This window comes from Bombyx mori, chromosome 18 (assembly GCF_030269925.1).
Source record: "Bombyx mori chromosome 18, ASM3026992v2".
NCBI lineage: Eukaryota > Metazoa > Arthropoda > Insecta > Lepidoptera > Bombycidae > Bombyx > Bombyx mori.
The window spans coordinates 3,188,243-3,206,205 of NC_085124.1; the positions used below are offsets into that span (position 1 = coordinate 3,188,243).

General features: G+C 36.6%; 3 protein-coding genes across 3 annotated transcripts; 1 reads left to right on the forward strand and 2 right to left on the reverse strand.

Moving 5' to 3' along the window:
- Positions 1-6,742: 6,742 nt before the first annotated feature.
- Positions 6,743-7,457, reverse strand: LOC101746853 (helix-loop-helix protein delilah). Its single transcript, XM_004928110.5, has one exon. The coding sequence runs from the start codon at positions 7,360-7,362 to the stop codon at positions 6,892-6,894; it is 471 nt and encodes a 156-aa protein (XP_004928167.1). The 5' UTR covers positions 7,363-7,457; the 3' UTR covers positions 6,743-6,891.
- Positions 7,458-9,479: 2,022 nt separating this feature from the next.
- On the forward strand, positions 9,480-11,496 carry LOC101746990 (minichromosome maintenance domain-containing protein 2). The gene has a single exon (XM_004928111.5). It carries the CDS (start codon positions 9,658-9,660, stop codon positions 11,374-11,376), a length of 1,719 nt encoding a protein of 572 aa, XP_004928168.1. The 5' UTR covers positions 9,480-9,657; the 3' UTR covers positions 11,377-11,496.
- Positions 11,497-13,080: 1,584 nt separating this feature from the next.
- On the reverse strand, positions 13,081-17,124 carry LOC101747125 (inhibitor of nuclear factor kappa-B kinase subunit beta). Its single transcript, XM_004928112.3, has one exon. The coding sequence runs from the start codon at positions 16,887-16,889 to the stop codon at positions 14,568-14,570; it is 2,322 nt and encodes a 773-aa protein (XP_004928169.1). The 5' UTR covers positions 16,890-17,124; the 3' UTR covers positions 13,081-14,567.
- Positions 17,125-17,963: the final 839 nt, after the last annotated feature.

Sequence of the window (17,963 nt, forward strand, 5' to 3'; positions counted from 1 at the left end):
ACTTTCACCAGTTTTTCTTCCCACACACTAAGAGTGTCACAATGTACAAAAGCAAGACAAACGAAAACTCAAAATGATTTATAGATCTTGCCTACCATCTATCACTCCATCTCATTTACCTAACGTAGCTATTATGTTACGCAAATACTCACAAGCAATAGAGTGAGCTAAGTGGCCTATTTATTCGTAAGATTTAACATATAAACAAACTATAATCATCGTGGAAATAAGATTACAATTTCCAGAAAAAACGGACAGTTCTAAAGATTAGACCAAAACTTCTGAAAGCAAGCTGAGTGCCAATATAGCAAATAAAAAACATGGACCTTTTGCGACAACGATAAGAATAGCTAACTGACTTTCGGACTTTAAAGGATCTTAATATGATTTAGTTTATACTACGTCTAGTTGAAGGGAAAGTAGTCCTGTTTAAATCAAATTCTTATTTCACAATAACGTGTATAGGTCTTTAAAAAAAAACGCACAATACGCATCGTTGTCAATGCTATATGAAAATAGCGGGCCCGAACGTCATGTAGCACATATCATTTCACATAAATTCAGACAACTGTCATGGCGCCCGTATTTGGCGGGAAAGCAATCCGCTTAACGAAACGGGTTATAGAGGTTCAGGGTTGCATATCATTTTGCTTTTAAAATAATTGTACCGAACACGATTCGCGGATAAATATAATCGGAATGTGAATTTAAATTTTCTAGAAATGTCAGCCGTATACACACTTGATTTAAATTGGAAATTAATTTTTAACGAAATCGTTCGTCGTTGATTGATCACTTTAAAATAAAATTAAATTTATTACAAATCGATAATAAATATTCCGTATGTACTCAATACTGTATTACATTATTAAAATCTACAATTTTAAAAAGATAAATTATATTTATTACAGGTGACATCCCTAGTACGAATCAACTTCTTGCTATCGCATTGCCATTCATTGCATAATATTATCTGCATTTTTACCTAACGCACAAATGTTAATACATCTCCACTTTTGGCGAATTATTCAATTAAAAGTCTCTTATTAAAACAGGGCGAGTAAAATACTATATTAAAATTTATACGAAACATGATTATATAAATACTTGAATATATATTCGACCCAGGCGACGGCTTAATGCAAAGCCTCCGAAACATGTCTCGTCCCCCGAATCCACTCTCGGTGATTTTAGGCAGCCCAAGCACCAGTACGACGAAGAGTGCGAACTGCAAACTAGCGCATAGACACAAACCACCGAGTTTCAGCGGGTCACGATTCTGCCCAATACTGCTCTTGCTAGGGCTAGCGTTAGCAAATTCTCTCAGGTTGAGCCCGTGAGCTCAACTTCCCGTCCGCACGTAGCTAGAATAGTCTTTTAGGCTACCAACGCATAGGCAGGGAAAAGAACTTGAAAGCTCTTGAAGTATTGGAGTAAATTTTACATAATATTGAGAGTTTCCCTGAATTTATAGGTGATATAGGTGAGCTTACGGGGCTCAAACTTGACGATGTTGCTAACGCGAACTCTAGCAAGAGCCGAGCTTCGTAGAATCTACCACCGGATCGGAAACGCGACCCACTGAGATTTAGCGAGAATTTCAGTGGGCTGTGTCTGTGGGTTAGTTTACTCGTCGAGCCCTTCGTCGCAAGCGACGCGTTCGTCGAGAACGATGACCGGTGCTTGAGGTACCTAAAAGAATCGTTACTGGATCGGGAGGATCCGAAATGACGTGTTTTGGGCGACGTCGGCTGTTTACCATTTGGTCCGCAGGATCGACTATGTAGTTTCCGGCGGCCACGATGAGAAGATTCTCAAGTCGTGCCGCTTTATCGAAGTGAGAATGAAATGAGGAATGTTGTAGTGTATGTAAGTAGTGTAGTGTAAGTGTAACATAAATAATTTCGGTGGCGGCGGCCTTATTGTCGGACGGGTCTTGGCGCCTGTGTGCACCACACGACTCGCATACAGGGTGGCGCGGCCCTACATGATAGTAACTTTTATAAATTTTAATAATTTTGTTGCGAATACACACATAAGAGAAAAGATCACCTGTAAATCGATTAAACTGATATTTTACAGAGAAACCACGTGTCGTCACTCATATAAATATATAGTGTATATAGTGTAGAGATGCTCCGGTGATCTCTTAATACCATATGGCCTGTGAGCTGATTCACATAATTATATATACAAAAAAAAATGCATCATGAACATCAAGTAAACTTTATTTAGTACTTTTTGATATCACCTCATCATCTTTGTACCAAAACGAAACCTAAAATGGCATTATGCGTGAAACAGGATTAACGAAATGGCTCTGTTGATTTTGATTAATGATTTAATTTTCATGACTTTAACATTGATAAGATTTACTTCATATTTTCATTTATAATAATATTTCAATTATATTTTGTTTATATCTACTACGAGTCGTTTTGTGTTTAATCATTTTGCATTTTGAATAATTCTGCACCGCTCAAGCATAATTAATTTAAGGTGTTGAATTCAAATTAATATTAACATAGATTTGATCAAAGACTTTCAAGGATTGAATTTACTTTTACACTTATGCCAAATTTTGGTAGATACATTAAATAAAAAAAAAAAGTAGAAATGATGAGTCGACAATTTCTACTGAAGAAAACACTAGATGAAGCGTGACAATTGAATACAATTGATGTTTAAATTCTACGTAATAAAGTCTATAATTAAACTTAAATAAAAAATTTGAACGCTTTTTAAATTCGCTCCATTTTATTGCCCATCAAATTGTATTAAAAATTTTACCTGATGTATTTTAATGAAATGGATTTTTATGAATCTCTAGACAATTAAGGCAAAGGCAAGTTGGATAGTACAGCCGCTTCCGTGCTGTAATTTCCGTGCTTTGTTGTCGGCATGCAATACTAAAACTCTTAATCATATTATTATATCTTAATTTAAATAATAGCTTATTGGGAATCATTAACTATGTCCTGTCTTCGTCAGCGAGAGTGCCATTTTGATTTTGATCACTCGTTACTGACCCAATATCAGTCTCATAATTGCAGTGAAAATACATTCCTGATCCTGCGGACCGAATAGAATGCAGTCGACGTCGCCCAAAACACGTCATTTCGGATCCTCCCGATCCACTAACGGTGCTTTTAGGTACCTCAAGCACCGGTCACCGTTCTCATCGAACCCGTCGCTTGCGACGAAGGGCTCGACGAGTAAATTAACCCACAGACACAGCACACTGAGTTTCTCGCCCGATCTTCTCAGTGGGTCGCGTTTCCGATCTGGTGGTAGATTCTGCGAAGCACGGTTTTTGCTAGGGTTCGTGTGAGCAACGTCGCAGGTTTGAGCCCCCTGAGCTCACCTACAAGCTCGGCGATTCTAGAATAACCCCTCGAGGCTACTAGAATAGGTAGGAAAAAAAAGGTGAAAATATGTTTTGAGAAGATATAAAATCTCAAAGAAGTTCGAAGAGACTCCCTTCTGTCGATTTTCATTACTTTACTAGGACCACCATTAAGCAAAGGACGATCACTGCTAGAACGCCTCAAAGTGGCTCAACACTAACCCACGCGTGATGTTTCACATATACATATAACCATGCTTCTGATTGACAGCACAAATTCTGTGATTAATTATTCAATTATTGCATGTAATTTTTACATTGTGTTTGGAATTATGCTAATGACTTTGCTCTTTTGTGTGTTAGCTTTTGAATATTTTTTGTAAGCTGAAGCCGAGTATAGAGTCTCACTTTTCCTTTGAGGCTTGGCTGTGCCTCTGGCATTGCTGACGTTCATGAGCAACGGTAACCCATCATCAGAACTTCCACGCTTAGCGGCTATACTAACACAGGATGATAGAATTGTGTAACCCTCTTTTATTGATTCATTAGTAAAAACAAAACAAATTTTAATTTTTTTTTAAAATACACAACATATTACTTTAATAACCTAAAATTACATGTCCGCAACACGCTTCGTCGGATGATAGTATCTGCCCGTATGTGCTCTGTGTACTTAGCGCGAGTTTTTTAACGTTCTCGATAGCGTAAAAGTAAATTAAAATTTTGTATGCAATTGGAACAACGCCCCTAGCGGCAAACGCAGGCAAACCTGGCAAACGTTCCAACTCCATACAAATTTGAGTTAACTTCTACGCTGTCGAGAACGTTAAAAACTCTCAAAAAGCACAACGAACAGGTCTCTCATTATCAATTTCATTTCTGCGAAGCAAATTACACAAAAATAGATCAGTATTATTCACACGTTATATTTATGTGATGTCATCATGTAGGTGGAGATGCACAAGTTAGCACCGAATTATATGTGTATTATTATATGTATGATATAGTGAATTCACTTTTCGCTATGACTATTATAAAATATAAGCAATATACATTTCTGTAGACACAGATAATTTTTCAAAATTTTAGATACGGTTTTCCCGCGCAATCGTCATGACACCTCTTAACGGCGACTTTTTCCGTACAGAAGATATACAATGTACATAACTTTACTGGGATAATGTGAGTCGTGCGTACTTGTCTTTGAAATTGTACATTATTTGGCAAGATTTACATTTTTCTCATGATTCGCTTGGGGTTAAGCGATGACCGGAGCCCTGCAAGCATACAGTCCAAGTCATCGTATTGATAATGGATCTCTTTTGGCTGTACAGGAATTGATGTCGTTGGCTTTTTTTTTAATTTATGCCAATCGACAGTAATTTACGATTTTTAACAAACACTAGAAAAGTAGAGACCAAAGACTTAAACCATTAAAACGCAGCGATGCAAAACAAGCACGCTTGAAAAATTCTTACAAAGATCTGAATTAAAATAATGAACTCTTGAATCAGATATAAGAACGTATTAGATCATAAACGAGATGTACATATTTAAATTTTACGGATATTTTGAGTTATAGAACAAGTAATTAGTTAAATTTAAAAAAAACACGCGAGTTACTGAGATTAAACATTTTAATCACACTGTAATTGGACTTATTTCAAAAGTTTATTGGCCTACACTGCAGCGCCGGCGTGCGTTAATTAAAGCACTTAAGGTTTTTCCTATTTCAACTTCTCTTGGACAGGTAGGTGAGCTCACGGAGTCAACTTGAGACAATTGCTAACACTAGGCCTAACAAAAGCAGTGCTTCGCTGAGTCTACTATCGCATTGGAATCGCGACCCACTGAGAAAATCTGGCGAGAAACTCAGTGAGCTGTGTCTATGGGTTAGTTCGCTCTTTGTCATAATCGACGAGTTCGGCGAGGACGGTGACCGGTGCTTGAAGAGCCTAAAAACACCGAGGGTGGATCCAGGGATACTATAAGACATTTTTTGAGAGATGGCGGGTTTGCTTTGCCCCGTCGCCCGGGTCGGATATGTAGTTAGAAATATCGTGTCGCGCTGATTTTTCAAAGTAGCGTTTTGACGTTTCCTTAAGATACTTACATATCGGTACTAGATTTAGGTCGCCGTGAAGGTCGACAGTTCTCACATACCACGGTGCTCCGACGACAGTCCTGCAGAAATGGAATTGGATGACCTGGAGAGAGTTAATGTGCCTAAGGGCCGCGTGGGTGAACACTACACTTGCATAAGTCTTGACGGAACGTAGAAAGGAAAATAAATAAATAAATAGGTTTTTTTTTTTTTTTTTAAGTAGCAACAGAACAAAGATCAGCTATGTTTAGAATTATGGTTTTGGTTTTATTTTTTGTTATTTTTATTTTGTAATACATAGAGGGGTGAACCTCACTGGTCACGGGTGCTTAATAGTATTTGGAGTCCATAGACAATCTCAAATCTCAATTTCATATTACGACGAAAACCTCATATCATGGGTTCGCACACATCTTCGAAACTACATAATTTATCGTAAAGTTTACTTTAAATTCATGGCTTTTCTTCAGTGACAATCCCGCCAACCACTTTGTTTTTTAGGGCATGGACCACACTTCCTTCGAGGTATCCACGCCTAGGGAGGCGAAGGGGGGGGGTGTTCAAATTTATTAAAATTTATTTTCTATTTTTTAGTTGGATTTACTATAAAAGCGTATTTTGTTAGTTTTTTTAAACTATTATTTATTTATTTTTTGTTAATATTTTCAAATTTTAAATTTCCCTGGTTTCAAAATGTTGAAACCTTTATATCCATTAAGGTACTTACCGGCAAGCTAGTTTAGGCGGAATGCCTGTGCCGTCTTGCGTTTTGTTTCTGCTTAGTACCGTGTCGCAATAAATCAGCCGGGCCCACGCTTCCGTCCCATTATTTACGTAAGTGATCATTACGTTAGGCATCATTGACCAAGTTGGTTGATTTGTCAGAAACAATCTATTGAGACAATCTAAATACGTAATAACTTAAAATAACGTTGAAAGATATAAACATTATTACGAAAAGACAATGTTATTACCGCGTAAAGATCCTGTCAATGTGACGTTTCAAATATACGTGATGTTTTTTTTAAATGTTATGAATCATACCTATGCCATGAAATGATCATATTTTGGTAAAACAAATTCGGAAGAACACTTTAGCTCCCCTTTTATCAAACACGATACTAATAATTTCACTTAGGTACGCGGTAAAAATATATTAAAACAAATATATTTGTTATCTATTGTGATAAGTAAAAGTTTAAAATTTAAAAAAGAAAATTGTATCTATGGTTTCAAAAGTTACGAACTTATTTCGGTCTCATTTAAAACGCAAATAACAGGAAATACGAAACAAACGTCAACAATTAATTTATTAATAAAAATAATAATTTAAAAACATACAGTATAAAATATAGCGATAATTTAATTAATAATATGGCAAACTGGAAGTTTAACGTGTACCTAAGCAGGTGCCAGTCCGTCACGACACATCACAAAACTGTCACGCAAATGTCCTTTCGATGTAATCACAGTCGAACTCCGCAAAGAACGAATCGAATGGAGACAACGAGTCCTCCGCGAACTCGGAGGGAGTCTCCTGGTCCAGTTCCGTCGAGAACTCCGACAGATCCGAGCAAAGAGGCGAAGGCCATCGATCCGGCCGAGTTGATTCCGTCTCAGGGCCGTCGTCCCTCAAGGCTGCAGACAGAGCCGTGATGTATCTCATAGCCAGTCGCAGAGTAGTGATCTTGGTGAGCTTCTCGCACGGAACCGGCGTTCCCGTGATCTCGGAAGCGGGTACAGCGCGTCTTAAAGCTTCAAAGGCTCGGTTGATTTCCCTCATTCGGCTTCGTTCCCTTGCGTTCGCTGTTTTCCTCCGGTATTTACTGAGGGGTTGAGGAGTTCGTCGGGCGCGAGGCTCGCGGCTCCTCGCAGCCCGCGGCCGCAGCTGGTACTTGTCGTGCTCGGGCATGGAGTGAGGCCGACACGAAGCGCCCGCGCACCCGTTCCGCTTGAGGAATACGTTCACTCCGCCCACTCGCCCCGCTCCGTTCACGTACAATCATCAACTTAATTATATCTTAGCCGAATGAATTTGTGTGATACTTAAATATATCGAGTACTATAACTGGTAGTAGGACCACCACCCTGCCTATTTTTGCCGTGAAGCAGTAATGCGTTTCGGTTTGAAGGGTGAGGCAGCCGTTGTAACTATACTTGAGACCTTATATCTCAAGGTGGGTGGCACATTTACGTTGTAGATGTCTATGGGCTCCAGTAACCACTTAACATCAGGTGGGCTGTGAGCTCGTCCACCCATCTAAGCAATAAATAAATAAAAATATCAGAAATATTGATCAAGACTGTACAAAGCAATGCCTTTTATTAAGTATATTTTTTACGTACTTAAATCGCTTCATGTTTAACCTGCTGAACTAAAATTGTCTCCTGTGTTATGGTAGCCAGATACATGCATAGCGAAGAACAAGTACACTCAGACGCCTAATGTCAAAAACTTTTCTCAAAGATACTGACTCCGATCAGAGACCGAACTACTTAGTCAGGATTAGTGACCACTTGATATCGATTAAAAAGATTTATTCATCAGGGGATACGAGCAAATTATCCCGAAAATCTCGAACTACTGTTACTACATTCCCTTAACTCAACTCACGGCTCACCTAGAGTTAATTGGGTATCGGCCCATTGACAATAACAATGTAGATAATGCCACTGTCCGCCTCGGGACATGAGTAAGTCTCAATTTTATTGTATAATTTCTACCCCACCCTTCAAACCGGAACGCATTACTGCTTTGCGGCAGAAATAGGCAGGGTGATGGTACCTACTGTGCTGTCCCACAAAACGCCCTATCACCAGTAAAAAGACTAGCGATATGCTTCCCTCAACTATCTTCGTCTTTCCAAATACTTTTCAGGCTCACTTCATTATTTAATTTCCTATTTTTTTATTCTATTTACTCTGGTCTGGATACTGGAGGTAAGTTATAAATTATTACATGGTCATCGAAGTCAAACAGTCGTTTTGAAGTCGTTGAAAATTACGTTCAAACTTTGTGTTACATACAAACAAACATACAAATAGTAACTTAAAGTTTTGTTAAAAATACCAATTATTGTTACTGTAGGAATTGTAACACTTTTGTAGGTGAGTTCACTTCCCAATGAATGAAAATCAGTAGGCCGTTCGATCGTAAGCTATAAAAGCGATCGCTTTAATCCGATTTGCATATTGGCTTCGCCATTTCCGTTGAATGTTCACGGCTAATTGTTTACCTTGCGATACGAGTCGTTCTTTAGTGTGGCGTGAGGTGGCGTGGGTTCATCGTCTGAATATTGTTTGTAGGAGTGTAGGCAGATTATTGATGTCACAAAGTTGCTGATTTATTCGACAGTCCCCCTCATTTGAATGACTAAATAACTATATTTGTTTTTAAATAACACCATTTTAATTAACATAAAATGTTAAATGTTTATAGAAGCATAAAATATGTAAATCTTTAAATTTAACACTTCTTTATGAATACTCATTCTCCTGCCTTTCTCCCAGTCACCTGGGGTCGACGCAACATTTTTTCTCCTTCCATACTCCTCTATCATATATCATTTCTTCGTTCACTCCCCTCTTACACATATCGTCTTTCACGCAATCCATCAATTTCTTCTTACCTCTTTCTCTATATCCTTCCACATTCATAGTTGATATTCTCTTACCAACATCATTTTCATTTCGTCTCATCACATGTCTATACCATCCATTTTTTATGAATACTATTAACATTAAATTCGTCATCTATGAAACAGAAGTAGAAAGCGACAACTTTCGAGTTAGTATTTTTTATCATAATTTTAACACTTAATAAATCTATCGTAATGTGCAACAATAATGTTACACTAATTGACTGAATATGTATTTCTACTATCTACATGTTATACTCTTCTACTCTACTATTCTAATATTCAGTCCTACCTATCTTCTATATACTAATCTAGTATCCATTTGCTTTTACTGTGATAATAAACCTTCATAAGTTTGCCTTTTTTGAAATTTCGCGCCAAAACATGTACTTTGTGTGAAATGTAACAAGTAGAAAATGGGGTATTGTTGTCGTAACGAGTTTTACTTTGTGTGAAGATTTATATAGTACCTACGCTATTTAAATTAAATTGTAACCTATTTTTAAGTGTCACATTATAAAGCTAATTACTGCGGAAGAGTTATTGTAAAATCGATTTTAATTGGAGCAATGGAGCTGCATTGTGAATTATTGCTATATTTAGATAAAAGGCGCTATTTTGCTAAAATGAAGGATGATTGTGAAAATTTCTTAGAATCATTAACAGAAAAAACAGTGAGTAAGTTTCCTTCACTGCGATGTTTCCTAGAAATTGACGTCATGGATGTAATCGACGTGTTGCCGAGTCTTGGAGAATTAATAATAAAAGAACCATTGAAATTGCAAAAGATGTGCAATGACGTATTATTTGCGTGTCTGCGATCTATTGACGTGGATAACTACAAGCTTGTTGAATATTCACAAGTTGTCGTTGTTTTAAGGTTAAAATGTGTTCCTCGAATTCTATGCCTACCCAACCCAAAACGGTATAAAGGCTTAACGTATTTTGAAGGGACATTATTAGCTAAATCAGAATCTGTAAGCTATGTATATCACACAGTCTGGTCATGTCCGGAAGATTGTGAAGACAGCATAAACATAATACATTATATACCAAAAACACCACCAAAATGTTGCATTTGTAGAAGTACAATGTACGAGAACAGCGGCCTCAGAAGATGCGGCGACCAAGTTACAGCAACTTTCAAATTGAAAGGAGACTATTTATTAAGAAAATTCTACATAGTCGATGATTTAATTCCCAAATTAAAAGTGGGTTTATATTACGCCTTGCATGCTATTGTAGGTAAATCCATTATAATATGGAGTTTGGAAAAGATTGAACAATGTAAAGCACCAATGACCCATCCCGTGCCCAGGGACTTGGATGTATTGTATAACGCATGCAATCGTTCCCCTTGGAAATTCATATATTGTCTCGCTTCCAGTCTAGCGATTAACGTGTGTCCTTTAAACTGCTTCATACAATTGAAGATAAATTTATTATTGAGTCTAGCAAGCATTAAAGCTAACGTACTGACTAATTCTAATATCCTACACGTACTAGCAACAGGATTTGATACTCGTTTTGTGGGAGAAATTATGAATGAAGCGGCTAAGCTTACGGATAAAAATATTTTAATAGGAACTTCTAATACTGATGTTGCCACTGCTTTGATCGCGGGTACTGGAGGAATAGCCGCATTTCCACTACCACTTCACGCTTACAATCAAAAACAAATATTTTCTGTTCTATCAGCCATTGAAAGTGGAGAAATAATGAATGAGACAAGTAAAACAAAACTGAAATGTGCTGTTTGGGCGCATGGAATGGATTTTAAAAAGATCGTAATGTTCAATGTTGCTAGTGTATTTGGCAATGTGTGTAGAGGTGACCACGGCGAATTCAATGATAATATTGTAGAGTATTTATTACAAGGATCCATAGAACCTTCCGGAATAACAGAAGATGAACTACGTGCACTGAAAGATATTAGCACATATTTAAGCATTGTGGCTGGCATAGAAGTTGAATTAGATAAATTACCAGAAACACTTCTGAGAAGCTATTTTCTTGCAGCTCGTAAGGAAAGACCTCGTGCAGTTGCGATTAGCAGTATGAACTCGCTAATCACTGTTAGCCTTACATCGGCGAGGCTTTGCAGGCGCTCAGTTGTTACTATAGAAGACGCTATATTTGCTATATGGCTGCATGTATGTGGATTTCCAGAGCCTAGATTCGCCCCGGAGGAATATCTTGAAACTCCAATGAATATCCGAAAGTTGAACAAGATCATGGACGGCTTCAAACATTGGCTCGAACAGTTTACTGGGATGAGTAATTTGTAAGATTTCGTCACGTCACCCACCACTTTCAGTATATGCTTTGTGAATCTTTGCATTATAAAGATAATAATAGCTTCTTATCTTTTGCGTGTGCTTTTTTGCAATAAAAGGTTTAGACACCGATTTCAATGAATTATTCAGATCCTCTATTAGCAAATTCTGTAATTTAGGTACCTTGATGGGTGGGCGAGCTCACAGCCCACCTGGTGTTAAGTAGTTACTGGAGCCCATAGACGACGTAAATGCGCCACCCACCTTGAGACATAACTTCTAAAGCCTCAAGTAAAGTTACAACGGCTACGCCACCCTTCAAACCGAAACACATTACTGCTTCACGGCAGAAATAGGCAGGGTGGTGGTACCTACCCGCGCGAACTCAAAAGAGGTCCTACCACCAGTAATTACGCAAATTATAATTTTGCGGGTTTGATTTTTATTACACGATGTTATTCCTTCACCGTGGAAGACAATCGTGAACATTTGTCAAGTACCTAACCGATCTCTTTTTTAATTCTGTGTTTTATTTATTATGACACAACGAGAATTCCGCAATCTCAATTGCAACTGTTTTTTCTCCTACCTATTTGCTGGTAGCTCAAGAGGCTATTCCAGCTACGCCCGGACGGGTAGGTGAGCTCACAGGCTCAACCTGAGAGAATCTGGTAACACTAGCCTTATCAAGAGCAATGCTTCGTACCTAGAATCTATCATCGGACCGGAATCGGGATTTCCTGAAAAGATCCGGCGAGGAAATGAGTGAGCTACAATTGAACTATGTCTCCGCTGTGCCCTATACCCTCAAAATCGGAACATGTAAATACTTCGGGGCAAAAATAAACAGATAACTTCTCGTGTGTCTTTATAAAACTCAAGTGCACGAAGTTATTCCTTCATTCTTAAAATTGTACACGACAGGAAATCTTATTAAGAGGAGAGCTGGCACCAATTTTTGGGTAGGTATTTGAGGCAAGCTGAAAACTTGTTCCATACCTCTCCTGATACACCCCAACTCGGAACTACAGACAAGGGCGGGTCCAGCTTTGGCGCCAGGAGGGGGTCACATAGTCGTGGGAAAGTTAAGAACTTATAATTTAATTTTGATAACAATAGATGATAAATAAATCATGATGTTCTTCAATTAGTCCAAGTTAGTTCAAGTCCTAGAACTAGCTCAGGGGGGGGGGTCATGACCCCCATGACCCCCCCCTGGATCCGCCGTTGACTACAGACTTGGCTGGTCATTAGCGGGGCTAAATAAACCCTTAATTTTTTTTTAATGTTTTCTTTTTTTTTTCAAAACATAATAATACGTTTGAGGCAACATGCAATTTATATATGCTGTAGTTTTAAGTTTAAAAAATTAATAAAAATTAAACCAGACAATTCAGTCGGGGTTTATATTGCCAGGCGCGTGCAAAAATATTTTGCAAAAATATGTAAATAATGTATTTGAGGCAACTTTAAATTTTTATAGGACATTATTTATGACAAAAAAATAATATTCCTAAAAAGACAGGTCATTTTGGTGGGGTTTTCTACCTGTCAGGTGATCTAAAAAGTTATTTATAGGTGCGAGTGAGTAGCGCTATGGGCAAGCCGTAGTGTGATTATTTTAAGGCCTCAAATACCTACAAATTGGTGCCAGCTCTCGGACTATATCTCCAAGCAACGAGTTTAAAAGCTAGTAAGTATCAAAATTAGTAACAATAAAAGGCATTTTGTTTTTATTTTTAGTACCAATTAATTTGACTAGACAAACATGAATAGATTTTTATGTCACAGGATTAAAAATATACACTTTAATTACAAAAATTTAAAATAAAATAAAAATGCAATCTCAACGAATAAAATACAAATAATAATTATAACAATGATTAGATAATTTGATATTATTTAAATAACCTAGAAAAAGTGTATACAAATGTTAGTAAAAACCATGTAAAAACTTCCATCGATCACAGTATAAATTGATTCATAATTACAATCTAAGTAAGTATCTTAAAAAGCCACAACTGTTCCAGGAGGTACTCCTTTTTTGAAAGCGAATAAAAATTAAGGCACATCTGTAATTCGTAAAATTACTGAACTGGGATTAAAATTCAATTTAAATTATATAATAAAATCCATGAATCAATGAAAGAGTAAACCTCAAGTATTCTTATGATCGATAAATGCTAATTTAAGTTTAATCCGGGAAAAAACGTCAGTAACGTAAGATTTTTTTTAGTAATGCACACAGTGTACGCCTTAACTTTGTATAATAATAACGTATAAATTAGTAATGCACACAGTGTACGACTTAACTTTGTAATAACATACAAAACATAACATATTTTTTTATCATTCATTGACCATGATCTCAGAGCGTTCGTTTGGGCAATACACTAACTCTTATGAAAACAAACGTGAATGAAGTGTACCACAATAAGTTCGCACGTTACCGAATGACCGTGCGTTGTTGCGAAACCTCCAGTTTTATTTTCATTATACCTCAAATAGAACTTAAAATTAATATTTTTATAATAAGGAACTTTGTTCCTATCCGTTGTCCCATGACACCACAAATATTTTTTTAATATGAACACAAGGAGTGAAGTTATTAGATTTCTTTTATTTTATTAAGTTATTGTTTCTTCATTTTTAAATATGTTGATATTACCTAGTAACATCTTTCAAACTGCAAAAGTGTGTGAAAATAAAACAAAATCGCCTAATGTAACTTCTCAGACTTGTCCAAAGGGTCCAATCAAATTTTAGTAAATTCCTACTATTTTACTAGGACATAATTCACTATATATGGTTTCATTCCATAATCAATTTTGGATAAATAAACTTCATTTAATACATAAAGAAAGAATAGAATAAGAATACGGAAAACTAACAGCCAACCTTCAGGATTGAAGAGGCACTGGAAGAAGAAGAAGAAGAAGAAACTTCATTTCATTTCATTTCAATTCCATTTTCATTTAGCAAATAATGAAATAATAAATGGAGATTTGGCTAAAGGACTAAAATCCAGGCCATAAAACATATACATATATACATATATATTATAGATAAAAATTGATCATTTCTTAATTTTGTTAGAGGTACAATTTTTTGTGTATATAATTTGCCTAACATAATGTACACCTAACATAGAATGTGCTGTTTCAGCAATATTTTTTGGATAAAAGTATTCACATTCATATATACTATTCTTTACATTCATTAAGAAAACTAAAATCAAAAATTGTAGTTTTTAACAATTCTCTCTGTGAATTTACCTCAGCAGACAAATTTACTTGATTCAATCGTAATTTTAAACTATCTTCTATTAGAGATTTCAATTTATCATCATTTGGTATTGTAGTTTTTAATTTCTGGCAGTGTTTTGAAACTGGTCCACCAATTTTGAAGTCTTTTTTTTCAAAAGACACCACACTGTATGGAATATCTGCCAAGTTATCCCCATCACTAACTGCCAAGTTTATGGTGGACCATATACAATTATTCAGGTCATCAATGTAATCACTGAGGTCTTTGGTTAATTTTTCTGTGTTTTCTGCAGCCTTGGTCACAATGTCGGATATCTTGGAAAATTCAGTACCCAAATCCATCAGCTTCACAACAAAGGGCTGGTGATGAATTTCAAGCAATATTTTACTTCTCAATTTGAGACAGTTGTAGCAAATTTTCATAATGTCATCACAGTGTTTTTCTTTTCCGATAATTTCACTTTTCCTTGCCATAATGTATATTTTGAATGCATTGGCATAAACTGCTTGGTAATTATATTTGGCTACAAAGTTTTTTATATCATCTGACACAATTTCATTACAACGTCGTTTAGCAGATGTGAGTCTAACAGACAATTGATTCCAGGCTTGTTGGAGTTTACTGATTTTTAGGAAATGCTCATCTGTGTCTTGGAATGTTTTGTTGAAACCTCCAAGCATGTTTATGCCCTTTCCACTGTCTCTTAATTTGTTTACTTGCTCCTTACCAGTTTCAATCAGCCTTTTCATTATTTCTTCCTTTGCTAGAAGATTACTTATACTTTTATCAACTGCATTATGTTTTAGTAGCAATTGTTTGCCCTCATTTTTTAGTGATTCGCCTCTAACAAGTAACCCATTAATGAGTGATTCATAAATTTCAGATTGATTCTTTACAAAATACAAGCTATTCTTATATAAAGTTTGGCTATTTTTGTGATTGTACAAAGCTTTAGGATGCTCCAAGCATCTTTGTACTGATTTTGGCACTTCTGGTTCTATGTTCTTCTGAAGAATGTATGTTTTATTGAACAAGTATACCATTGTGTTACAGTGTTCTCTCCAATAGTTTGACACAATGTCCATTTCTCCAAGTTCTGTAAAAGTATTTGGACATATCAAGATTAAGTCTGCTATATCCATACTTGTATCTTGCCCAATCCATTTCTTCAAATCAGAAACCATTGTAGTATCATTGATTTGGTATGCTAGTCGTGACAGAGTAGGTACAGAAAATATTTTTATTATCTTCCGAGATAAAATATTTTCCAGTAGGTCATAAATGATGATGTTACTGCTTACTTCTCTTTGCTCAGTAGGAATATTAAATCTGACTCTTGTATGAGAATCTCTGCCTCTCAGTTTAGGATCCCATTCCAGAGCTATTCTAAGCCAATCTTCCATTAATACTTTAAAAGGTGCTGACATATGATTTTCAGGAAATATATTGTTTGAATATTCAATATCTCCATGAAAAGTTTCATAAACACAAATATTTTCATGTGTTTTCTTTTCAACGTGAGGCATCCACTGTGCAGGAGACATGAATGGAAGGAAAGGCCTTTTCCCACAAATTATTTCAAAAGCAAGCAAACCAAATGACCAAAAGTCAACAGAATTGCTATATGTTTTACTGTACAGTAGCTCTGGTGCTAAATATTGAAGAGTACCAACAAAGCTGGCACACACGGAATTAAAGTCAATCTCCTTCGCATAACCTAGATCTATCAGTTTGTATATGACTCTTGGTTCAGTTTGAGGAGAAATATTGTTTTGCTCTGTATTCTCTACAATATTCATAACAATATTTTCTGGTTTTAGATCACGGTGAGTTATTTTCTTTTGATGTAAGAACTTCATTGCATTTCTGATATCGCTGAGAATCTGACGAACTTGTATTTCTCGCAGTCCAGAACATGATTCGGGTTTATTCAATTGCTGCCTAAGATCACCTCCGCTGCAGTATTCCATACACATTATAGGTAGACCTGAAGGATTGCCTCGCTCTAAGCCCTTTATAAATTCAGATGGAAGGGGTTTCGATCCAACGATGTTTGGATTTCGGCAGCTTTGCAACATTTCAACCTCCTTCGTCCACCTGTCTCTGTGTTTGTCAGTGAGTTCATCGCCCCATTTACAAGTTTTGATGGCGAGTTTCTCTTCGGTCTTTTTATGTTTCCACAGCACTACTGTCCCAAAGCTGCCTGATCCCAGTACTCTGTCTTTAATCCAATCGCCAACGAACACTATATCGTTCATTTTACTGCTTTAAAATTAATATTACTTTTAATTTAAACATGAAGCACTTACGATAAAAGTATATTATAGGCGTAGCTTTTGTATTTTACAATTTATTTACGAATCTACAATAATTGCTCGTACCTATTTAAATAAGTGTAAAATTCACTTAAATATTGTATACAAAAATTACAAAAATAGATTTTTTTTTATAGTAGGCATAGATTATACACTTAATATATGATAGTAGGACCTGGTAACATAGACCTTTAGATAATATCTTATTTCAGATTAGTCTAGTGTCTTGTATCAATTATCTATCTCTAGTATCGAATACTCTCGGTCTCGGAATCACGTACTTTTTTTAATCCTTGTTCTAATGCCGGTCACTCACATGCGGGCAAATATTCGTACATTGTATGAATGTTTGCGCGCATGTGAAGGACCGTCAAACATTCATTCGCAAACTTAGCAGCTGTGCAAATGGGTTCGCATACTCAATTTGCGAACCCGTTTGCGCTTCCTCCCACACTTGTTTACGAATATCTCACGAATTTCTCCTCCTTTTTAATTCGTCAATAGAACATTGAAGAGAAAAAGAGTTTTGAATTCTTTCCCAGACATCGTTAACAGCCATGCTGTTTTTATGGGATTCCTTTTGATGAAGATACGCTACACAGTAGACGTCACGAACTATGAAAATGGCGATACGTCCATTACCTTCGCAATCGTCGGCGCAACTGGGCAAGCGAATGTGTGGGAGACTACGCGAAGGTTCGAGGTTCGCGCGCTTTGATGTCTGTTAAAAAACCGACACAGCTTGGAAATGTTGAGATATAGCACTAGCTGCGTGTCGCCACACTATTAATGTTGACTCGTTACCATGGATACATTCTCTACTTAATAAGATTGTGTCGTGTGAATAAAATATAATTTGTGATATTAAAAAGAGCCTGCTTATTCTTCCATATAAAATCTTAACAGGAAAACCACGAATGTAGCGAAAACTTTGCATAATCATTTGCAAATGTCGTCCCACACTTGCGGGTTTACGTATTGTGAGTGACCGGTGTAATACCGGTCACTCACATGCGC

Bases quoted from the DNA above. Each gene is read 5' to 3' on its own strand.
- LOC101746853 (XM_004928110.5), bottom strand. From the start codon at position 7,362: ATGCCCGAGCACGACAAGTACCAGCTGCGGCCGCGGGCTGCGAGGAGC.
- LOC101746990 (XM_004928111.5), top strand. From the start codon at position 9,658: ATGGAGCTGCATTGTGAATTATTGCTATATTTAGATAAAAGGCGCTAT.
- LOC101747125 (XM_004928112.3), bottom strand. From the start codon at position 16,889: ATGAACGATATAGTGTTCGTTGGCGATTGGATTAAAGACAGAGTACTG.